Raw genomic sequence first — 24,900 nt, forward strand, 5'->3', positions numbered from 1 at the left:
TTTTGAATGAGAGTCCACACGTTCAGGTTTTGAGGAGCTGTTTGGATGTATGAAACTTTGGGTCCTCTAAGAAGCAAGTGCCAAGATGGCGTTAGAAGCTGTCCTAACCTGTTCAGGCTGCCATACAAAATACCATAGCCTGGGTGGCTTAACAGAAATTTATTTGGCTGAAAGTGCAAGATCAGGTTGCCAGCACTGTTAGTTTCCAGTGAGGGCTCTCTTCTTGGCTTGTCAGTGGCTGCCTTCTCTCTGTGTCCTCACATGGCAGAGAAGAAGAGGGAAGGGAGAAAGACAGGTGGGAAGAGAAAGACAGAGAGAGACAGCACAGAGCTTGCTCATCTTATAAGGGCACTAATCCCATCATAAGGGCCCTACCCTCATGACCTCATCTAACCCTAATCACCTCCCAAAGGCTCCATCTCTAAGTACCATCACATTGGTGGTTAGGTCTCCAACCCATGAATTTGAGGGGGACACAGACATTCAGTCAGAGAAGGCAATGGTACCCACTCCAGCACTCTTGCCTGGAAAATCCCATGGGTGGAGGAGCCTTGTAGGCTGGGGTCCATGGGGTCGCTGAGAGTCGGACATGACCGAGCAACTTCACTTTCACGCATTGGAGAAGGAAATGGCAACCCACTCCAGTATCCTGAGCCCCCTGAAGTAGACGTGTCCTCCTTCTTAACAAGTTAGTTAAGTTATAAATTACACACATTAAAAAAAATTTTTTTTTTTTTTTTTTCAGAAAGGTAAGTTACCAGTACCCGTGATGTCTGGTTTGGTATTCATTATGTCATACCTTGTTGTTGCTTCTGTATTATCCTTTTTAAGCCCCTTCAAGGGGCATCAGAAGTCAGTCCCTGGGAAGAGGGTTCCAGCCCCTCTCCTCTTGCAGAGGTGATGTCTTTGGTGATGGGCCCTCTAGGAAGTCTCTTTTAACAAGTGACAAGAACTTGGGTGAGTGACGGGTGAGGCTGAACTCTTTCTCTTGGCTATCATTACAGAAACCTCTGCCAAAGAAGGCCTGCTACTTTGGTGTCAAAGGAAGACCGCTCCTTATAGAAATGTGAACATTCAGAACTTCCATACCAGGTGAGCAACCAGGGCCCTGGGGTCCTTATATGCCCTCTGGAATATGAGTGGACAGGGAGAACAGTGTTTATTTATTTCAGCATCTCTTCCTGTCTGTGGGGCGTTTTCAGTATGTAGTAGAACTCAGGCTCTGGACTGATTGATGCTTAGGGTCCTGCTAGGGAAAACACTGGATTCAGGCTAGGGAGACTGGTACTGTTTGTGAGCATCATGCAGGGATACGGCAGGGATGGCTTCTCAGGGACAAGGGGAGACTGAACTAAGGTCTGCATATCCCATGTACGAGGTCCACCCTGTCCCTCTTGTCTGCAGTGCCCAGAAGATGCTTCATCAGTCAGCTTTGTAGGCTGGGATTGGAGAAAAATAGAAAAGGCCTGTTTGAAAAACTATAGGGAGCGGAATGAAGGAGATCCAGAAATAATGTGAGAGCATGATTTCTGTCCCTTGCTTCAGTCTTTCCTTTCTCGTGTCCATCTTTTGCCGGGTGTTTATGTTTTCTGCCTTTGTGTGGTAGGGATGCCCGTGAATGTAAATGGGTCCCTAGCCCCCATAGATCAGAGAAAAGAAATGAAGGATACAGATGAGCCCCCAGGAGGGGAGGTTCATCTAGGGAGATAAGTATTATTAGGTGTCCTGAGTGCATACAGGTGAGGAGGAGCCTTGCTGTTCCTACAACAAGCTGTCAGGATGAGAGGACCTGGAAAGGCTGGGACCTGCTGGGTGAATGTCAGAGGCCCAGTCTGGCCTTCCACTTACCTTATTTTCTTCCTCTGGCCCAAAATGGGCCTGAGCCCTTCAACAGTGTAGCCCCTGGGGTCTCCTTCCCTACCCTTCAAGGCATAGGACTCCCGCTCCTGGTCTTCAGTGAACCTGTCACCAGGGAGCTCATAGCCTGAGTGTGTCTGGGAACACGGTGGTGTCTTTGGGTAGAGAGGAAATCCAGACTCTCCCAGCTAAGTCCTTCAAGTGCTTACGTGTCATTGACTTAAAACAAACAAACAAATAAAGCGATAATAGAAAAGAACCCTATGAAGAAGGATAGGGGAGAGTGTAGGATTTTGGAGTGTACTAAGGAGCGTGTTCTTGGAGGAAAGTGTGTCCTGGGCGTTTCAGGATGGACCGTCCTGGTGTCTTGTCTGTTGGGCCGACTCAAGGGACTTGGAGGAGAGAGAGAGGAGGAAGCCAGACCTGCCAGACCCTGAGTGAGGAGAGGGGCACTGGTTGGGGAGCATCTTCCCTCCGTCCCTGCTGGTTCTCCCAGCACAGAACTGACCAGCACAGGAGAAGCGCGGCAGGGAGGGAGTCCCAGGCAAGGCTGAGCCTGAAGCTGTAGATGGACTCGAGACTAGTAAGGGGGTGGCAGTCCTCGGCAGACCCCAGGAGAGAGATGAGTATTCCCTGGGAAGGGGCCACAGCGTCACTGGGTGGGGGAGCGAGGGAGGTACCTGGGGCTCTGGGTCCCAAATTCCAGGCCAACGTATGACCAAGGGCAGCCCCTTGCTGCTGCCGCCACCGCCTCTCCATTAACCCGAGTTCCTGTTCCTCCCAACTGTGACTGTCGTGCAGCTGGAAAGATGGCCTTGGACTCTGTGCGCTCATCCACAGACACCGGCCCGACCTCATTGACTACTCAAAGCTGAACAAGGTCATTTGTGGGGCCCGGCATGCTGTGTCCACCCTGCCCCCAGCATGTCATCTGAGACTGAGCCCGTCGGCCCTGAACTCACACCAACACCCAGGCTGCTACCAGTATGCCCTCCCGGCCAGCCCGGCGAGGGGTGAGGACAGGAAGGGTGGCTGGGAGCGTGCTCACCCATCTTAGGGCAGGACAAGACCCAGAGCCAAGTCACCTTTTGGCCCACATTACAATGTTTGTTGTATTGACTTGATTTTCTATGAAAGCTTTATGTATGTTTCTTAGAGATTTTACATTCCCAGATTGAAAATATGGGAAGTGAAGTATCTATTTGGGGAAGGAGATGCAGATACCCCAAACCTTGTATTTAAATTCCTTTTATCTTTTCTGAAGGATTTAGTTGCTGACCTATTTATTCAGAGTTGATTAACTTGTTTCTCACACAAGAGATGCTTCATAATTACCTTGCTATTGATGTAAGGTGTTAGTTGCACCCTTAGAAAAGAGGTTTGGGAGATTTTTGTTCTTCTCTTTTCAAAAAATTCAGCTTACGGAATTTTTTTTTTTTTTTTTTCAGCTTAGGAAAGTTTCATTCTCCCTTTAAGCTTAAGCTTTTATTGCTCTTAAGTTTCAAATAGTCTGAATTCTTTCTTTAAAATAGTTTGCACATGTGATCTGTGATGGAAAAAAGAAATCCTGCCCCGTTCTAAATCTTGCAATGGACAGTCTATCTGCCCAGTAATAAGGCCATGTAAAGACTTAAGATGCCCCATGACCATTCCTGCCAGGGCGTCGGGCACATTTCCCCCCGCTGCTGGTGTGCTTAGCTGGCCGTGCACCTCGAGTTGCTGTGTTTGGTGTGGAATCTGGTCTTTGCTGCATGCGTGTCTCACGGTGTGACCCGTGGAGGGTGGGGTGGAAGAGCGTGCTGGCTTTGGCCACCTTGTGACCCGTGGAGGGTGGGGTGGGAGAGTGTGCTGGCTTTGGCCACCTTGCAGTTGTCACGTGCTCACCACCCTCCCCCTGACCTGTCTTCACTGACCATGGGGTAGCACATGAAAAATGTACTTGTGTCCTGAAGGTGAGAACTGGGGTCCTCAAATGGAAGATTGCCAAAGGGAATGGGCAGCCAGAGTTTTTCAACTTCCCCAAGTGTATATTCTCATCCCAGAGTTATTCTGAAACCTAGAGACAGTGTATATTTTTTTCAGTTACTGTTTAGCTTATTTGCAAAATGAGGGAATTATTCTAAATAGACCTAACCTCATTAGCCATTTATAAGGGTCAGTTTTTAGTGTTCAGTCGCTCAGTTGTGTCCGACTCTTTGCAGCCCCATAGACTGTAGCCTGCCAGGCTCCTCTGCCTACCAGGCTCCTCTGTCCATGGAATTTTGCAGGCAAGAATACTAGAGTAGTTTTCCATTTCCATTACTCCAGGAGGTCTTCCCACCCATGGGCTTGAACCTGAGTCTCTTGTGTCTCCTGCCTTAGCAGGCGGATTCTTTACCATTAACGCCACCTGGGAAGTTTTTATTACAAAAGGTCAATAGACAGGTGGTAATTGGCCACCTATGATCAGTAAAAAAATGATAATAATTAACAATACCAGTTAATACTTTGATAAGCTCTAGATTAGGCACTTAATAAGTATATATGTTTATTATGTATGTCTTAGTATGTGTCATACTTCTGGGTTTTACTGTTAATATTAATACATATATTTTATGTATATTATACAAGGTCTTCCCGGGTGGCTCAGCAATAAAGAATCTGCCTCCAGTGCAGGAGACACGGGTTCAGTCCCTGGGTCGGGAAGATCCCCTGGAGGAGGGCATGGCAACCCACTCCAGTATTGTTGCCAGGAAAATCCTGTGGACAGAGGATCCTGGCGGGCTATGGTCCATGGAGTCGCAAAGAGTCAGACACAACTGAAGCGACTGAGCACACCTGCACGTACACGCACAAATAGTCTTTCAGTCTGCATAACGCACAGTAAGCTGGGTAATGTAACATGCCTGTAAAGTTGGTACACTTATTATCCCAGATTTACAGGTGAAGAAGAGGAGAATTTTGTAATCTGCCCAGGGTCACATACCAGTAGCTGAGCCGAGAAAACACTTAATTGTCATGTTTTATGTCAAGTCACATTCTAAGTGAGATACTATTCACAAAGTCTCTGAATTATTACTTTGTTTTTAATGCTGAAATTTTTCTTCTGTGTTAAGAACAAAAAGAAACTTTTATTCATCTATTTGGCTTTACAAAATTTGCATAAAATGTGCAGCTAAGACTCCCCTTATTATATGGCTGCTTTTAATAAAAGGATTATATGCTTGTGAAGACAACACGGAATTGAAAAAGCATTTTGCCTGAAATGATAGTGAACTCTGAGAGGCCAGGAGGCTTGCTTTGGTTTCTTCCTTGAGCACTGAATGTCTTTGAAGCCTGCATGTTTTAAATGTTTCACCATATCAAAGTGATTGTTCTCATTGCAAAACACTGCAGCTTCTGAAATGTTTAAATGGCTTTGATGATAAAGTTCATTATAGTCATCTCTGGACTAACATTACTTCTTATTTTGATTTTTCTGTATTATATACTCCCCCACCCCATTTCAGATCCACAATACTTAATCTCTTTAGAAGATAAAAAGAAGAAATATTAAATACATCTTTTAATTTTTCAGTATTCCAGTTAAAAACTTCTGGTTAAATATACGTTGTTATGTTACATATATATTTAACCAGTTTTACTGTGGATGACAAACACAGTCGTAAGAACAAAAATTTCTTCACAGTTTTAATTTACAATATTGTTTCTATAGTTTCTTTAATAATTTGATTTTTAAAATTTAATATTCTGCAAACCGAACTTTGGCTGTTTGTAGCCATGTTGTAACAATCTTTAGTGATCTAAAAGTTTCACCTAAACAGGCTAAAAGCAGAATTTTCTTGTATTTAAAACATAAATAAATGTAAAGTTACTGTTGTACTAATAAATATTCTCCATGACCACCTTCCAGATCTGGGAAAAATGTATGTTTCATGCTTCCTTTTGGAATCATCTAAATTTTTGTTATCAAGAGTTGGGAATAAATGCCAAAGTATCCAGGATATTTTGTTTTTTTCCCCATTCATGAGAAGATATTTCACAACTTTCCTCCCAGCCACACAGTATCTGTTCTCTGACTTTTGGCTCACATTTTATAAAGTGTGCATGGATTGAGTAATTTTTATGTTATTTTTGATGTTTCTCTAAATGTTTGAAGTGTTTGGGAAAAGATAAGAAAGAAAATCTTATACTATTGTGGTTATGTATGGATGGGAAAGTTTCATCCCCAAAATGAGGCATATAAAAAAAATTCATTAAGTGCTGTTCAAAAAACATGTTAAAAAGCTGATTATATTCTTTTCCATGCAGGATGACCCAATAGGAAATATCAACCTGGCCATGGAAATAGCAGAGAAGCACCTGGATATTCCCAAAATGTTGGATGCAGAAGGTGAGATGAAAATTGTGTTTACTGACTTACAGAAAATCTGTGGGCTCCCTATGTTACAGCCACACGTGGGGACTTGTAAAGTGTATAGCTAGGTCACATCTGAAGCACTAGAGTCCCTTGGAAGTTTCTGTCATTGGCCTCATAATTATTAGAATATTTCATGTGTAGCTATTCAAAATTATTTTTTAGAATCCTACTCAAAAGCAAGCCAGCAAGACTGTAGTGAGAGGACTTGGTAAAAGGTTCAATTTTGGCAAAGAAACGGAATGCTTTGGTTTGTGATTTTCAATGGAAAGCTTCCTATCTTAATTTAATTTTTTAAACAACATAAGGTTGCTTCTTTTTTGAACTACATAGGCAGAAATTTAACAAATAAATCTCCTTAAGCTTTAAGACTCCACAAGGAAAAACAATCCTTCCCACTAGAAGTTATGGAATCACAATGTAGACAATAGAATGGTTAGCCATCGTGTGCCTCTCAGACGTTCACGTCTCATCTTTAATTTGTTAAATTTAATTTCGTTAGAGCTGGAACCTTTCAATATGTTGCAGCTTAGCAGCCCTCATGCTGGGAACTGGTTTCAGTACTTTTCCTGCCCTTTTTGTGAGATGAGTTTGTGTGAGTTTTGCCCTGGCACAGCATTGAAAGTGCATGTACATGGGCATCATTCACTTACTTCATTTCACTTATGCATGAATCACTTCTCACTCAGCAGATGCTTGATGAGCATCCACCATATACAAGACCCTGGAGATGCTGCAGATGATGAGATGTATAATGCAGGGCCCAGCCCTCAAGGAATTTATATTCCTGTGCTTGTTGTGAATCCTACTATTCTCTGTTGGTTTGTTGCTTATGCTAATTAGCATTGTTGGGGGAAAACGAAGAGCTTAGTTCTAGTCAGTTGTCACTCTTCTGTTCTTCTTATTTTTGGTGACTGCATCACGGCTGCCCTAGCAAAATACCATGAAGTAGGTGACTTGAAACAACAGAAATTTATTCTCTCTTAGTTCTGTAAACTGTACCTCTGAAATCACGGTGTTGGCAGGGCCGTTCTCCCTCCAGAGTCTGGAGGAGGACCTCTTCTTGTTCTTCCAGCTTCTAGAAGCCCCAGGTGTTCTTCAGCTCCTTTTAGCATTGCTCCAGTCTCTTGACTGTCTTTACATGGCCATCTTCCCTCTGCGTCTGTTTCTATGTCTTTTCCCTCTTCCTAAAGGATACTGGTCACCGTGGATTAAGGGTGTGTCTTTCTCCAGCATGACCTCATCTTGATCACATCTGCAAAGATCTACTTCTAATAAGGTCACATTCACAGGTACCAGGAAGCAGGACTCCACCTGTCATTTTGAGGGCCACAGTGTAACCCATTCAGTGATCTGTCAGCGAGTAGTCTAATTTTGCCTGTTTGTTAATGGCCATTTTATCAAACACCTGTAGTACTGGATGTTGAACACACTTGAATACATTCTTCGGAATCTACTTACGGTTTTTCACAAACTCATTAGAGGGAGAAAGGCAATGAAACAATGAAGTCTCGATGTAGAAAAAGTACCTTTTTCTTCTTGTCCATCCATCTTCTGACCTACGTTTACATTTGGGTGCTCTGTCCTTTAAACTTTACGTACAGTAAATACCTATGCAGAGTTTACCACTTGAATGAACCACTAGGATACTGAAGAGAGGAAAAAACAAGTGACAGTAAATTCATCTTTTCCTTAACTGATGCCTCCCTGACTTCTGACAGTGGAGGGTGAGCTTGGAATTACCCTGTTACTCTGGCAGGCTGGTCATCCTCTTGCTCCTGGCTTTCCTTTAGTCTGAGTCCTGGTCTGGGCGTATCTTCTGCTTATCCTGAGTACATGGGATATGTTGGCATATGTTCATTTCCTGCTCCTCTGTGACATCATTGCCTCTTATTATTTTTCTTTTTTTGTTTTGTTTTTAATGGTTCAGAAAAATGCTTATGTATGATATTATTTTCTTTGCAGAGTAGTTTCTGTAAGAGTCTTCTGGCGAAAGAGTTATGAGCTTGAGTGGCTTGGGTGCGGGGCGTGCGGTGGTGTAACCAGCTCCCCAGCGGATCTTCCCCCACCGCTAATTATCCTCTGTGTGTTTGCCACCTGCGTCCAGACTCACCATCCCCACGGCTTTGTAGTAACATGTTCCTCCCTCTGTCACTCTTTCATTGTAATGTCTTAAATACCAGTTTCTTCCCCTCAGATCGTTAATTGCTTTGGCAAATCCTTGCCTCCATCCAAAGCCCCCCTACCCCCCTCCCACTGCTCTTGACTTTTCTTCCTGTCATTTGTGATGGTCTCTGAACTCTAAATGGAGTAGCTAATTGGGCTACCCAGCCATGAACCTATAATAAAAACTGGTGAAATTCTTTCCCGTCTTAAGTACCTTCCACACTTTTAAAAAAGCTGTGAAAGTTGTTTCTCTATGTTCCTCCCTCCAGTGAGCACCAGCTGTAGATTTGTCGGTGCTCATGGTCTGTGTGGACCTGCCGGAGGCCCCTGGGTGACCCCGGGACACCCCATCTGTCCAGAGGGAGGGGGCATTGTTGTGTGCACTCAGTGGAATTCTGGAGTTCCCACTCCAGGCATGGATGGGACTTACTTGCTTGTTTAGGGCTCTTCTGAGCTGGCCGTGCCCTTCTCTCTGGCGGTTCTTAGAAGTGCACACAGAGTAAGGAACTTGCAAATGCGACTTCTTTGATTTGAGCCAAAGTTTGAACGTCAGAAGTGTGTGGGCAAGGGGGAAGATTCAAGACTTTGGCCTCTCTGAGAGGCCTGCTGCTGTTGGAACATCCTAGCAGTTAACCTTCTTTTTTCCACACGGGTTTAGTATACGCTGCCAGACCTGGTGAGAGAGCCATCATGACTTATGTCTCCTGTTACTATCATGCTTTTGCTGGTGCGCAGAAGGTGAGGATGTGAAACATAAGTCACCACTCACCTCTTACCTTCTGTGTCTTGACTTTTTTCTTCAGTTGTTTTTCTCTCCCCCATCCCCCAACTCCTCGGAGTAAGGCGATCCATCTGGTTCCAAGGAAGCAGTCATTTGTTTTTTTCAGTCTGTTTTTCTTTGAAACGTACTGTTTATGTAGTAAGTAGTATGCCATTCATGTTCATTTTCTAGAAGGTTCCATGCTGTTCCACAAGCCCACATCCTATTGATATCCTCTGGAAATCCAATGACGAGCTTTCACCTTGGGGAATTACACAGCACCTTTTTTAAGTGCATTCTGTCAGTGACTGAACTGAGTCTCAAGTTAGAAAGCTTAATAATTCAGCCACAAATGGGGTGGCCAAGGTGAGAAAGGAAGAGTGTATGTTCCTGTGGTTCTGTTTTCTCTCTTCCCGGTGGTTGTCTTGGCAGCTCCTACACATGGTGGCGAGAGTCATAGTAAGACGTTCAAGCCATGTATACCCTTCTTTTTAGAAGTTCTGTTACTCTGGGTGGTTTCTATCAGTGGCATGGTAAGTATGTATAGAAGGATTAGAAAACGTGCTGTCTTCAGTGAACTTCATCCCCGTTTAAGTGAGGGCTGTGCACAGGGCAGAAAGACAAGGATTGTGAGTGAGGGGAGGGGAAGTGGTGGCCACGATGGGGCCAGAGACATCTACATGTACTCCTGCATCTTGCAAGGGGACACACCTTACTCACAGCCAAAGTGGCAGATGACGTGATCCACTTAAAAGGCAGGATCCCACAGGTCCTTAGAAAGTGGGAACCAACTCTAATAGGCAGCACCCGGGTTCCCATAGGAATACCTTGCCTGCACTTAAAAAAAAAAACCCACCCAGGGTGGGAGAGAAACCCTCATTTTGACGATGTAAAAAGAAATGTGCTGGTTGAAAGCATTGTGTTCACGAGCGTTCAGTTCTGCACGGCCTTCCTAAAGGTCAGGATGGTGGGCCCAAAAAACAGAGAAAGTCAAATGTAAACCAGTTTGTTCTTCCCTTTGTTCACCCTGGTTTCTGCTCTTCATCTGTGTGTATGTCTGTTCTCTGTGTTATTTTTCCCTCCCTCAGACATTGTGAACACTCCCAAGCCCGATGAAAGAGCTATCATGACATACGTTTCCTGCTTCTACCATGCTTTCGCGGGCGCGGAGCAGGTATTTAACCCTCGTCTATCTGGTTGCCGTGCTGCCCTTGTGCATTGGTTTCAGTTACGTGTCTACATGTGCACGCAAGCACATGCGTGCATGCCTGGGTGTGTGTTCATGCACTTCACATCTTACCTGGGACTCTTTCTGAGTGTTTTGTAATGACCTAACTTGGCAAGTTCCAAACTGTGAATGCTTTTTCACTTAACAGCTTTACCTTTCAAGTTCTTGAAGTGTTCTTAGTTCTCTGTCCTTCTAAGATATTGCTCATATTTCACTAGTCAATTGTGGGAAATACTCATGCTTTAGGAAAAGCAACAGCCATGAAAATTGGGCTGCATTGATTGAGCGGTGAAGGGGGATTTGACCAGGAGGAGTGGACACCTTTCCAGGGCCCATTTTTATTAATAGTTCTCTTCTACCTGGATGCCCTTCACTATTCAGTAACCTGTTCAAACATCTTGCAAGATGAATATTAATGTAACTGAAATAGTGAAAAGATAACAGTGTTAAAACCTCAAAAAAATGCATACTCCTTAACCAACAGCCTGAGGGACATCACAGGTAGGTGTCCCTCCGTTTTCTCCCTGGTCCCCTGTTTTTGCCTCCTGCCTGTTCCCGTATCTCTACTTGCAGTGTTCTTATAGATGGGGGTGGACAAGGGATGTATTATTTCTATGATCTCTATAACTCTATAAGGCCGTCTCCAGCAAATGGTAGTAATTGGAAATTGGCCCCTATGAGGGTTCAGAAGCAAGGCTTGGGACGAGGCAGGAGGGCTGGAAGCCAGATGGGTCTCATGGTCATGGTTTAAGGTACTTGGCCACTCCTAGCTCAAGCTCCCCACAGAAGGACAATAGAAAATTACTGATACCACAACAGCTACTCAGGTGGATTAAACAAAGTCTTAAAGCAGGTTCTGTTCTGAGAAAGGATCCCAGCTAACACATTCTATGTGTTCATTTTGGGACAAGAAGGGCTTCTGTGAGCTCAGGGGAGTGACAGATGTATTCAGAACCCAGTCCTCTCTGCTTTGATATCTAATGTGATTGGAGAGTTCCTGCCCTGTAGTTTTGAGGTCGGTTAGAGCAGCAGTCTCCAACCTTTTTGGCACCAGGGACCGATTTCGGGGAAGACAGTTTTTCCATGGACCAGGGTGGGGGATGGTTTCGGGATGATTCAAATGCATTATATTTACTGTGCACTTTATTTCTATTCTTATTACATCAGCTCCACCTCAGATCATCAGGCATTAGATCCAGGAAGTTGGGGACCCCTGGGAGGGCTCAGGTGGACGCCCAGGGACCAGAGATTTTTGTTTCTGCGACCCATCGATTTCTGTTACTAACTTGTTCGATGTTCCACAAAGCTCATGTTTTCAACTAACGCTAATCTTCCCGTTATTCCCTACAGTATATTCACCTTGCTGTGTAAGTCTGTATGAAACTGTCCCAAAGGAGTGCAATGACCCATAGTGTGCAAGAGCCATATCCTCAGGCTCACCCCACCAGAACCTAGAACCTGCACCATGTACAGCACATGCCACCCCTGCCCTGCCGCCTTCCGCCTTGTGTATGCACGTCCCTGTCGACAGAGCTGTCCTGTTTACCTATTGTGTTTTACAGGCTGAGACAGCGGCTAACAGGATATGTAAGGTTCTTGCTGTGAATCAAGAGAATGAGAGGCTGATGGAAGAATATGAGAGGCTAGCGAGTGAGGTAAAGGAAACGGGTCCCCGCGGTCTTGTCCATTCCCTCCCTGAGGGTGAGAAACAGAGGGTGAACACGGACTGTCAAGTGTTTTGTTTTGTTTTTTTTTTCTTTGCATTTTTCATCTCAGGTAGACTAAAGTAGGAAACTCCACTAGCTCTCAGGAATTGTTCATCTTGTAGCAGCTTAATTATTGGCACGAAGATCATGCTGCAGGCTGTTCCAAGCACTGCAGGGCATGGAGGTCGTTTGCATGTTAGAAGCTCTGCACCTCCGGGATTGGACTCCCCTAGATGACATTGCGTTCCTTGTTTTTTTCTTGCTTCGTTGGCTTCTGACATCACATTGGATGCACTCCGTATTCAGAATCCTGGCTCCACGCAGTGACTTAGGATCTAAGGAACATGTACAATCCATAGTGAGAGCACAGAGGCTCAGCCCTGTGTATGTATTTAAATATCAAATATCTAGAGGGAACCTGGGGGAGGCAGAGCTGGTAGAGCCCTCCGTCCAAGACATTTGAGCATGAGTTTCCAGGATGCCTTTTTACAGCTCTTCAGTCAGAGTCTTGGTTAGAGTAGCACTTTCCACGCTGCTCTTCTTTTTGTTCTTATTATAGTGTAAATGTTAACTAAGCAGGACCAGAGAGGCCAGGTGGCTTAGTGGTAAAGAATCCACGTGCCAGTGCAGGAGATGCAGGAGACTCAAGTTCGATGCCTGGGTTGGGAAGATCCCCTGCAGGAGGACATGGCAACCTACTCTAGTATTCTTGCCTGGAGAATCCCATGGACAGAGGAGCCTAGCAGGCTATAGTCCATGGGGTTGCAAAGAGTTGGCCACAACTGAGCATGCATGCAACCAAAGCAAAGCAGGACCAGGCTGAGGTCCACAGCCACCTCCTCTCTGGATTGAACTCAGCCACAGTGACAGTAGCGGAGAACAAGTCATGTTTGCTGTGAGTTACTCGGGCTCATACTTGGCCTGTCCTGGGTAAAGCATCGGAACACTTGGAATCAATTTTCCCAAGTAGTTGTATGTATTAGTCCAAGCTGATGATGCTGTTTTTACTTTGTACTGTTATGGGAAAATTCCATTTGCAGCATCATTTAATGCCAGTGATCCAGCTTCAGGGTTGAAGTATGACCAGGACTGAAGGACAGACGCTCCTCGGTGATGATAGCCTTCATTGTCTTACTTGGTCCTTTATTCATCCTCTTCAGATAGACTGTGCAGGGCATTTGTAAGGCCTTGGTGGTAATTCAAGAGAAAGGGGCATCCTTCATTCTTGGGATTCATTGCCATTTTCACCTTCATCCTGTGGATTTCCTTGAAAGTTAGCTATTAAAATACACTTTGGCATTGAGTCAGTTCCAGATTTACAGTGCTTTTGCATAGTAAATAGACCCATTAGATTTGAGCCAATTGAAACTAGAAATACATTTTAAGTTAAACCCAGTCCTTTCCTGATTTTATTCCACCATGTGAAGTTTTTGGTTTTATTTTATTTTATTTCGTTTGAAAGCTCCATCCAGCATTTGTCTGCTCATGTCTGGTCCCCAAGTTTCCTGTAAATGTCTCATTTTTGTAAAACATGCCTTGTGCTGACTCTGAGTTTTCAACCTGTGCACTTGGGCAAGGGTGAGTGGCCCTGGGTGGGGACTGAAGTCTCCATTTGTGTCCTCCTTACAGATGGGGCTGTTACAGACTTCTGTAATCTCAGGAGCTTTTGGTCAACCCATTCTCAATTGTTAGATGCCTCTGTTTTATAACTGGGGGTCAGTTTGCTGGTTTTTTCAGCAGTTTTTATGTGTGTGTGTGTATGTTTTGGGAGTAGCTTTTGGAATGGATTCGGCGCACGATCCCCTGGCTTGAGAACCGGACTCCTGAGAAGACCATGCAGGCCATGCAGAAGAAGCTGGAGGACTTCCGGGATTATCGCCGGAAGCACAAGCCTCCCAAGGTGCAGGAGAAGTGCCAGTTGGAGATCAACTTCAACACCCTGCAGACCAAGCTGAGGATCAGCAACCGGCCGGCCTTCATGCCCTCCGAGGGCAAGATGGTGTCGGTGAGTAGCCCCTTGGCCCCGGGGGCACCCCGCTCTTTTTTTTCATAAAGTCCCTCCTCAGATTTGCCGCTGAGAGGAGGCACTGACTATAATTTTGACCCTGCAGCCACTTCCTTCTGGATATTTTCTCCCTGCCATCATGCAGTTCTTGCCTCTCCCTGCTGTTGGTGCCTCACACAGAGCAGGCCTCTCACAGACACCTGGTGATGATGGTCCCTCCCTCTCCTCCCCGCTTCTGGGTGGACCAGCGTCTCCATCACATACCTCTGTTCCCTCCTGTTACCACCTCCCCGTTTCACCTTCTCCAGGGCTCAGTCCTACATTTATCTCCCTCTCTGCATATCAGTTTCTCCCATTCTTCTGAATCTTTCCCATCTGCATTAGAAAGCAGTCTAGAATCTACCAGACAAAAATGAAAACCTCCTATGATTCCACATCTCCCCACAGCAGCTGTCCTGTTTCTCAGCTCCCTTTGTAGCAGGACATCCAGAGAGCATTCTTTATGATCCTTATTTTTGGTTCCTTCCTGTTCCTTTACTTCTTTTACTCTTCAACCTGCAGTAAGTAATCTGGCTTCCATCCCCACCTACATGGAGACTGTTCTTTTCAAAGTCAGCAGGATCCATGTTGACAACCCAGTGGTCCCTTCTGTTTTCATGTTTTTCTGTTGCTGTGACCATGGCTTCCTTGAAACCCCTTCCACTCTTGAACTTATCTGAGTTCCTCCTGCCTGACCACTGAGTCCTTCCAGTCACTGCTCACAGCTTTGCTTCCTCCCCTGAGGCTATAGGTGGATGGTTTCTGGGTCAGAGGCTCCTGACTTTCTCCTCTGTCTTGACACCTACAAGTGAACTCATCCAGGCTTGTAGCTTTAATTACCAGCTATAATGGCAACGTCTTCCAAATTTGACATCTCCAGCTCTGATTTCTGCCCCAGTTCCAGATTCATATGTCCACTTGGATGTCTCAAAACCTAACATCCAGGAGTCCTTCTGCAGTGAGCTCTGTCTGAGTAAATGGCATCACTGACCCCTAAGTTACTAAAGCCCCAAACCAGGTATCATCTCAGATCCTCCACTTTCTTGCATCTGGTTCCTCAGCACGTTCCCCTGGCTCGGGATCATACCTTGAACCTGAGCCCTTCTCTCGACCTCTGCTGCTGTCGCCTGTGCTAAGCCACCAGTACTTCTCTTTGGACCCTGCAGTAACTTTCTCACTTGCTTTTCTTCTTCTTTTCCCCCTAAAATGCATTCTCTACATAGCAGCTGCTGTCCTCTTTTTAAAAAATTTTTTTCCTGTGGCACGCCAGCTCAGATGCCCTGTGGCATGTGGGATCGCGTAGTTCCCCAACCAGGAGTCAAACCCACATCCCCTGCATTGAGTCTTAACCCCTGGACTACCAGGGAAGTCCCCATCTTTTTAAAACATAAATCAGAGTATGTCTCCTTTCTTCTCAAAACCCTCCAGTGACTTTCTAAAATATCTGGAATAAGATCCAGATCCCTTTTCCGGGATCTGACGTGGTCCGACCCCCACCCCACCCTGCTGACCTCATCTCTGGCTGCTCTGCCCCTCAGCCGTCTATGGACACACCACCTGCTGTGGTCCTTCCCAAGCCCAGGGTGCACCCCTTCCACAGGCCTTTAGCTCATCCCTCCCTTCATCATGAACTTGGCTTTTCCATCCCTGAGGTCTCGACTCAAATGCCAGCTCCTCAGAGGCATCTCCACTCAGTAACCCACCTAAAGGAACTGCTCTCACATGCCCTCATCAGTGTCAACTGACTGTGGGTTGTTTTTCCTTAGCAGCACATCACTGTCGGAAATAGGAGTTTTGCTTGTTTAATTCCTTATTTATTGTCTTTCTCCCCACCCCCACCACAGTCATGAAAACTACATCGGGGCCCTGGGAACTTTACAGGTGCTGTCCACTCTTATATCAAAGGCTCCCACAGTGCCTGGCTCATGTGTGATGCCCGGGAACCAGTTGACGGCTGGTAGAGCCCAGTCTCTGAGTCATTTTGGGGCTGAGTCATTCTGCGGCTTCAGCTTCTAGTAGCCAGAAAATTAAAGTGTGTAAACCTTTGTCCATCACTCATGAGAAGGGCCATCTTAGTCCAAAAAGTCCAAAAGGTGATAATGAAGATGTTTAGAAGCCAAAACATGGGGATGGTTATTTGGGGTGGCTGGGGAGTACAGAGGGCGAAGGAAGGACAAGAAGGCACCAAGGAAAATGCCGCTGACGTCACAGAGGGGATCGTAGGGGAGCCCAGGGGGCCAGAACATAACGGATGTGCCGTGCTTGTCCCCAACCATCCCAGGACATTGCGGGCGCCTGGCAGCGGCTGGAGCAGGCGGAGAAGGGCTATGAGGAGTGGCTGCTGAACGAGATCCGGAGGCTGGAGCGCGTGGAGCACCTGGCTGAGAAGTTCCGGCAGAAGGCATCCACGCATGAAACCTGGGCGTACGGTGAGTCCCTGGGGCACAGTGGGGCTCCTGGAAAATCGGGGTTGAGTTGTGGACAGAGCCATGCATGTGTGCAGTGACCACTGTCCCTGGTGCCTGTGACCCTGTAGGCAGCTGTCTTCGCCCCTTTCTGGTTTGCTGTCCCAGGTCCTAGGGCACTTCAGAAGATGGGTATGGGGAATTTCCTGGCAGTCTAGCTGTTAGGACTCGGTGCTTTCATCGCTGTGGCCCAGGTTCAATCCCAGGTCAGGGAACTGAGATCCAACAAGCTGTACTGTGCAGCCAAAAAAAAAAAAAAAGAGATGAAGATGGATGTTTTTACCAAACAGGACTCATAGTACATTCTTCCCACACTTAACTATACAGCTAGGCCTCCTCCTCCTTAAGGCCCAGCCTCCTCCTGACTCACCCTACTTTCCTCTGTCTGATTCCACAATCATCTGTTTATTCCCTAACTGTGGGTCAGACAGCCCTGGCCCAGAAACTAGCTTCTGCAGATAGAAGTTTTATTAAATGCTACAAAAGCAACAAAATTTCCCACTTAGAAAATGTGCTTGCAAGGAAAGAACACAAGGTATGGTTTTCTGTCTTCCTAATGCTCCTGTTTCACTTAGATTCATCTGCTCCTTTCAGGCCTCACAGGTGTACCTGTTTGCATGGCTGTGATGCTGTGGTTGTGCTATCATTTTGACTCTCCGCTCTTTGCTGAGGTAGAAGAACAGAACATCCCCTCGTGACATGATCATCTATTTTGAGAAAGGACAGGGAGGTTTCCCTCATCCTTTGGGTTCCTTTTGCTGTCGTACTGCTTGACTGTCCATGTTGCACAGCAAGACGGTCACACAGACGTGCAGCCGGGCAGGTTGGCGTCCCAGCGCTGACACCTCCCAACTGCACCCTGCATGCTTCTTACCTCTCAGGGCCTCAGTGTCCTCTGCAAAGTGGGGTAACAGTCGTCCCTCCTTCACAGGGTTCTTGTGAAGATGTGATGAGTTCATATTTATAAGGTATTTCAGTTGGCATTTGGCACATAGTCAGCGCTGTGTTGTCGTTATTCAATATGCGAACATTTGCTTTCCATGTCTAGCTTTGTGGAATTACATTCTTAAAGGTCATCAACCAGGGAATAAAAATGGGTCCAGTTATAACCACAGAAGTTGCTTGACTTAAGAAATATCTGTGGGGAGACAGTTTCGGAGAGAAATTTTTCTGTTGTCATTAGAAAAAAATCACAGGCTGCATTTAATCTCAGTAAAAAATAAAGTTTTCAAACAATCAGAATTGGGCTAATATGGTTGAACCCATGGGCAGACAAATAAGAGTACAAGTGTTTTATCTAATAATCCCAGATAATTTTCATGGGCTAGTAATTACTAGCTTAACTGAGCATCACAAGGAAAGTCAGATACTTCTTTAGGAATAACACAGACTTGTTATTTAGAATGTGCTCAGCATGCTTTCCGGGCTTCCCAGGTGGTGTTAATGGTAACGAACTCGCCTGGCAGTGCAGGAGACTTAAGAGATGGAGCTTCTATCTCTGGGTCGAGAAGATCCCCTGGGAGAGGGCACAGCAACCCCTTCCAGTATTCTTTCCTGGAGAATTCCATGGCCAGAGAAGGCTTCAGGCTACAGTCCCTAGAGTTGCAAAGAGTCGGACATGACTGAAGTGACTTAGCATGCACGCAGTGTCCATTCCACCCTTCCAGAACACACAGGGGCTCAAGGCCTCCTTAGCAGAGTGACAGCCTGAATTCTAGCTGAGATATTATCTCTGCCTCTTCAGGGCTGTCCTTCTTTCTCCCTTCTCTTACTTCTCTGAAATGACCCAGGACTTTGCAAAGAGGCCAAAGCCCTCACACTCCCTTGCTGCAACCATTGCAGGCAAAGAGCAGATCTTGCTGCAGAAGGATTACGAGTCGTCAACCCTGACGGAAGTGCGGGCTCTGCTGCGGAAGCACGAGGCCTTCGAGAGCGACCTGGCCGCGCACCAGGACCGCGTGGAGCAGATTGCCGCCATCGCCCAGGAGCTCAAGTACGTGCTGCCTGCGGGTGCCGCCGCTGACATTGAGCCCTGGGTCCCAGCAAGGACCCTACAGAGAGTTTCCCCAGGCATTCCCAGTGAGGGGGCTGTGGGGGCCCGCCTTTCCTGTCCTTTCCTAAATGTCGATCCAAGCCAGAGGATGCTATGATGGGATTGGTCCTGTTTTGTTTTTGTTTTTTCCTTTTATTTTTTCCTAAGCTTTTTATTTTGTATTGGTTTTTTTCCCCCCCTCAACTTTATATTTTGTATTGGGGTATCAGGGCTTCCCTGGTGGCTCAGACAGTAAAGAATCTGCCTGCAATGTAGGAGATCCCTGGGTCAGGAAGATCCCCTGGAGAAGGGAATGGCTACCCACTCCAGTATTCTTGGCCTGAAGAATTCCATGGACAGAGGAGCCTGGAGGGCTACGGGTTTGCAGAGTCGGACACAACTGAGCGACAAGACTTTCACTTTCAGATAGCCAATTAACTGTGTTGTGGTAGATTCAGGTGCACAGCAAAGAAACTCAGCCATACATATATACATGTATCCATTTTCCCCCAGACTCCCCTCCCATCCAGGCTGCCACATAACATTGAACCAATGTGCTATGTTGTAGATCTTTGTTGGTTATCCATTTTAAATATAGTAGGGTGTACATGTCCATCCCAAACTTTTAACTCTCCCTTTCCCCCATCCTCACCCCACCTGGCCACCATAAGTTCATTCTTTAAATCTGTGAGTCTGTTTCTGTTTTGTAAGTAAGTTCATTTATGTCATTTCTTTTTAGATTCCATCTATAAGGGATGTTATAGGATATTTCTCGTTCTCTGTCTGACTTACTTCACTCAGTATGACAAACTCTAGGTCCATCCATGTTCATCCATGTTGCTGCAAATGGCATTATTTCATTCTTTTTAATGGCTGAGTAACAGTCTGGGTCCTTTTTTTTTTTTTTTTTTTCCTTAAAAGTGACACTGACTTCTGTGCTGGTCCTTTGGTTTTGGTAGTGTCCCTGTGTCCATCCACCGGGCAGCACCCCCACGCCCAGCACAGGCAGCTCCACTTCCAAGAGGACAAGAAACGAGCGCTTGGGATGGGAGCATGGCTTGCAAAGGGGGCCTCACCCAGGCCTGGGTGCATGAGATGGCCCCATATTGCCCCCTGCCCCCGAAACCAAAGACCAAGACGCCTCCAAAGGAAGAGAGATATTAAGGCCCCACTTTCCTTTGTCATCAAATAAGTGCCGTTTCATTTTCATGCTCTTTATTTTATGGGAGGAGCTAGCATGAGGTTGAGGCCGGGGTAGTTCAAGGCCCGGTGGGTGTTGTAGGTCCCACTGGTCCAGACGCTGCCTCTGGCTTGGCCATCCTTCCAGAGAAGGGCTGCTATGTTGTTCCTAAGCCTTCTTTTTTTTTTTTTTTTTTTTAAGGTCCTTGCTCCTTTTCATAAATACAGAATTCCATTCCCTACTTCTGTATCCCTCATTATTACCACTGATAGATCTGTACACTTTTTAGAGCCTGTCACATAATGATAACTTTAAACAACCAATAGTAAATGTTTTTTATGATACTGTTACATTTTAAGACTCTCATGTTTCTCCCTTTTGACTGGAGCGAATTCCTTAATTAACAGAGATGGCCTCTTTAAAGAGTATCTTCTTATTCCACCTTGCCCAAATATATTCTTAAATATTTGTGGCCTTCATATCCAGTTTTTCACTGTATTTGTGGCTTTACCATTGTCTTATTTCTTATGCTTATTGAATGTTGGCTATCTGGCTGCTTGTTAACAATTTCAAATAAAAAAAAGGAAGGGAAATACAAGCAATTTAATGTTATATCATAGTTCCCATAAATAATTTGGGATGGTTTCAAATATTGCTCATAAAAATTAAGTAACAATTTTATATTATTATTATTCCTGGTATCCCCAATGTGTATTTCTTTATTCACTCAAGAGAGGAACCACAGAATCTAAACCTGTGTTCATCTTACTATTATTTTCTCCTTTTCCTTTTTACCTTTTCTAAAATAATGAATGTTTATGCAGTCCTCAAAGTACAAAAGAAAAGAAAATAACCTGTGCAGCTATGCACACCCTAAGTCCTTGAAACTCGGTGTGTGTAGAGCTGCTGCTGCTGCTAAGTCACGTCAGTCGTGTCTGGCTCTGTGTGACCCCATAGATGGAAGCCCACCAGGCTTCCCCGTCCCTGGGATTCTCCAGGCAAGAACACTGGAGTGGGTTGCCATTTTCTTCTCCAATGCATGAAAGTGAAAAGTCAAAGTGAAGTCGCTCGTCATGTCCGACTCCTAGTGACCCCATGGACTGCAGCCCACCAGGCTCCTCCGTCCATGGGATTTTCCAGGCAAGAGTACTGGAGTGGGGTGCCATTGCCTTCTCCAGTGTGTAGAGCTAGTATGTATGAATTAGAAAGAGGGATAAATGTTCACCCTGAGGATAATCACAGAAAGCTGTGATCGATGCCTCCACTGTCAATCACTAGAAGGTTCCTGGGTTTTTAGTTCTGAAATATTTCTACTCTTTAATAGTTGCATTTGAAGAGCCATATCGTTTACACTTTGTATTCAGGGCTGTGTACATTGCTGGCATGTTTTGGTTGGTTTTGATTTTCTGGTTATAATAACTGCAGAATCTCAGTCCATAATAATTGCAGTCCATCTCAGTTAGTGGTGTGTGTGTGTGTGTGTGTGAGTATGTGTGTACAAAGCTGCTCTTAAGAACTGGATTCTTTAGATGATTGGGAGCTTCTTACCCACAGAAAGCACACTCACATCACAACACATGCATCTCCTTTATTCAGAAACAGTGACATTCAATAAAGACAAGTTAATTTTGTTTAAGAGAATAAAAAGCAGGTTAACAAACAGCCATTGCCTTAATTTAGAGTCGAAAGAAGGAATAAGCTTCAGAGCAATGGATTTGGTCCCATAAGAGCGAATTTCCTAAAAGCCTTACTTTGGACCGTTTTGAGGCTTGCTTTCATCCTAACTAAAAGGGAGATTAAATTTTGTCCAGGATTCAAACTTTCTATCCCCAGAGACACTAGGTTTACTTTCTAGTCAATAATTTGCTTGAATGGCAAATTATCTCACCTCACAAGATCCCATTAGGATATACAGCAGGGCTGGTGAGGAACAGGGACCGCTGAGGGAGAAGTCATGGTGTCCCTGCCGTCACATGAGTGACATGAGTCAGTCCTCGTCAGAGAGGAAGGGCTTGGTGCTGCTGGACTCAGAGTCCCAGCACCTCCGCCCCCCGCCTTCCCCCTGGGACATGGTGCTCTGTCCAGCCTGGTGCCCTTTGAGAGGAGCCAAGGACACAATGGGGTGCAGGCTGATCCCCCTCTCCCTCCCTCCCTCATGACTCATTTGATGTTCCCATCACCGTGGCTGCAGCACGGTCCCCGGGACTGTCCTCAGGTCAGATTCTTGGCTTCATTTACAGGTACATCACCACTTAAAAATAATGCACTCCAGGGGCCCGGCCAAGAAAATGAAGGCAGAATAAAGTTAACCTGAGGTGTCAAGAGGACAGCTTTTCTCTCTGTTTAGAAATCTGTTGACCAGCAAGAATTTTCCTAATTCTTCCTGTGATGTCAGAGAATAGTGATCATGTTTGCAGTGCTGACAAAAGCCTGAAACACTCTGCTCGTTCTCCATTACATCTTTTTTTTTTTTTAATTACTACCAATTTATTTTGAGCCTGTGTCCACTTTTCTTCATGTCATCTGGGAAAGTTATTCTTCATTTTCCCTTCTAATAGTGAACTGGACTATCACGATGCTGTGAATGTTAATGACCGCTGCCAGAAAATCTGTGACCAGTGGGACCGGCTGGGAACGCTTACTCAGAAGAGGAGAGAGGCCCTGGAGGTGAGTCTCCAGGCCACCTATTGGCATGACACCTTCTAATAGAGGTTCCTTTACTAACTCACTGTTATTCATTTGTTTTTCTGTGGCATGATGTGTATAAACCAAAGCAGATTGTCTGTGGACTTCCCTGGTGCTCCAGGGGCTAAGACTCTATGCTCCCAATACAGGGGTCCCAGGTTCGATCCCTGGTCAGGAAACTAGATCTCACATGTTGCAACTAAAGATCCTGTGTGCCACAACTAAGACAGAGCACAGCCCAATAAAATAAATATATAAAAAAAAAGCATGTGTAGTGAATAGAGCTTCTACATGAAAAGAAGGAGAACAAGGAAAATGGAAAGTTGGTAGTTTTGTTGTCATTTATCCATATGGCAATGACATGCCCTTTTGAATTAAAAATACAAAAGTCCGGTAGTAATGAGATAATGGTATAAACTCATTTTTGTGAAATAATAATGGCAGTGAATTTCCCAACGTCCTTATCTAAGAGTAAATTGAGCTGAGACTGAGTCAGAAAATAAGGAAGAATGGAAGTTGAGACATTCAAAGGGAAGATGGCAACACATGTTGAGGTAAGTAAAAATGGATGTGAAACAGAATCAGGATGAATCTGGCCCTATTCAAGTATAAGACTTGGAGAAACAGAAGTAAGTGGCTGGTTTTTAGCTGAACCTAATCATCTGTCAAGATTTCCCCGGTGGCTCAGTGGTAAAGAATCTGCCTGCAGTGCAGGAGATAGAGGAGACACGAGTTTGATTCCTGGGTCAGGGAGATCCTCTGGAGGAGGGCATGGCAACCCATTCCAGTATTCTTGCCAGGAGAATCCCATGGACAGAGGAGCCTGGTGGGCTATGGTTCGTAGTGTTGCAAAGAGTCAGACACAACTGAAGCAATTGAGTATGCACACATGCAGTCTTCTCTCACCATGGAAGACTCAGACGACATGAAGAAAGAAGCAGTTAGCAATTTTCTGAGTCTTTTCACCCTGACTCTGATGAAGCTTTTAACATGTATAATATCAGGCTTCCTAGATGCGAACCAGCTGTTAATATATTCACTTAAAGAAAAACGATGAGAGAAAGGAAGGACCAGGCATGTGACAGAGAAAGCTAAACTTTTTTGAACAAGAGGAAAAATGACTCCCAACTATGGAAGAGTTTTAGATTCCAGATGCCTCCCTGCCATAGGAAATGAGCATATTATTGTTCTCTGTGACTTGAAGCCTTGTGCTTTCACATGGCCAGAAAGGCAGAGAGGTTCTCCAAGTTAAATTCTGAATGAGGATTTAAGAACATGAAACTGTAGTTCCTCCTGTCCTCTCTAGGTAGGTGACTGTTGGGAAAGGCACAGTGTTGATCATAAAATGAGGACGATACCATGAATTTTCTATGAACCAGCATGGTTAGAGAATCAGGTCCTCTAACTTCTAAAGTGTGCTTTAGCTGAAAGCACCTTACTGCATATTCTATGTGGATTCTCAGTCTTCAAAAGGTAGGATGTGGGGACTTTCCCGGTGGTCTAGTGGTTAAGAATCTGCCTGCCAATGCAGGGGATGTGGGTTTGATCCCAGGTCCCTGGGAAGTTTCCACATGCCATGGAGCAACTAAGCCTGTGCCACAGCTATTAATACTGAGCCTGTGCTCTGGAGCTCATGCTCTGCAATAAGAGAAGCCACTGCAATGAGATGCCTTAGAACCACAAAGAAAAGTAGCCCCCACTCGTCACAACTGGAGAAAGCAAACTCGCAGCAACAAAGACCCAGCACAGCCAAAAATAGGTAGACAAATAAATAAATAAAAATTTAAAAAAATATAAGAGTAACATGGTAGAGTATTTTAAATACTTTCAGAACATTGTGACTCTGGATGTAATTAAATGCACCTCTGATTCAGAAGGCACTTCAGAGGGCTCAACCTAGTCATTTGGACATCAGTTAATCTTTTCGTATACACATGCTGATGATGGGAGGGTTGTGATGGACGAAATGCCAGATAATAGTTTATTGCTCTAGAGTGCATCTGTACATGTTCTGAGAACTTTTTCTGATTTAGTCTATGATAACACTGGCTTCTATTTAATCTTCAGAGAACTGAGAAATTGCTGGAAACCATCGATCAACTTCACCTGGAGTTTGCTAAGAGAGCAGCTCCTTTCAACAACTGGATGGAAGGCGCCATGGAGGATCTACAAGACATGTTCATTGTCCACAGCATTGAAGAGATCCAGGTAACTGAACACAGCTCTGTATTCCCACTACTAGAAATGAATCGTAATTTCAAAAGAGTTCTCTCTTTTGTTTTGTCTCATTTTTTAATTAAGAAAAATGTGGCTGGGGACATCCCTGGTAGTCTAGGGGTTAAGACTCTGAGCTTCCACTTCAGGAAGCAGGGGTTTGCTCC

At 45.2% G+C, this 24,900-nt stretch overlaps 1 protein-coding gene across 1 annotated transcript in view; it reads left to right on the forward strand.

Annotated features, from left to right (window-relative positions):
• Window positions 1-24,900, forward strand: part of ACTN2 (actinin alpha 2) — a 75,645-nt gene that overhangs the window by 38,192 nt on the left and 12,553 nt on the right. The window contains exons 5-14 of the mRNA XM_006050163.4: window positions 1,005-1,092; window positions 2,659-2,737; window positions 6,148-6,229; window positions 10,268-10,353; window positions 11,970-12,062; window positions 13,888-14,118; window positions 16,439-16,586; window positions 18,465-18,615; window positions 22,393-22,501; window positions 24,587-24,727. Coding sequence (XP_006050225.4) covers window positions 1,005-1,092; window positions 2,659-2,737; window positions 6,148-6,229; window positions 10,268-10,353; window positions 11,970-12,062; window positions 13,888-14,118; window positions 16,439-16,586; window positions 18,465-18,615; window positions 22,393-22,501; window positions 24,587-24,727 — 1,208 coding nt within the window. The remainder of the gene's footprint in view (window positions 1-1,004; window positions 1,093-2,658; window positions 2,738-6,147; window positions 6,230-10,267; window positions 10,354-11,969; window positions 12,063-13,887; window positions 14,119-16,438; window positions 16,587-18,464; window positions 18,616-22,392; window positions 22,502-24,586; window positions 24,728-24,900) is intronic.

The sequence above is a fragment of the Bubalus bubalis genome, chromosome 4 (genome assembly GCF_019923935.1).
Source record: "Bubalus bubalis isolate 160015118507 breed Murrah chromosome 4, NDDB_SH_1, whole genome shotgun sequence".
Taxonomy (NCBI): domain Eukaryota; kingdom Metazoa; phylum Chordata; class Mammalia; order Artiodactyla; family Bovidae; genus Bubalus; species Bubalus bubalis.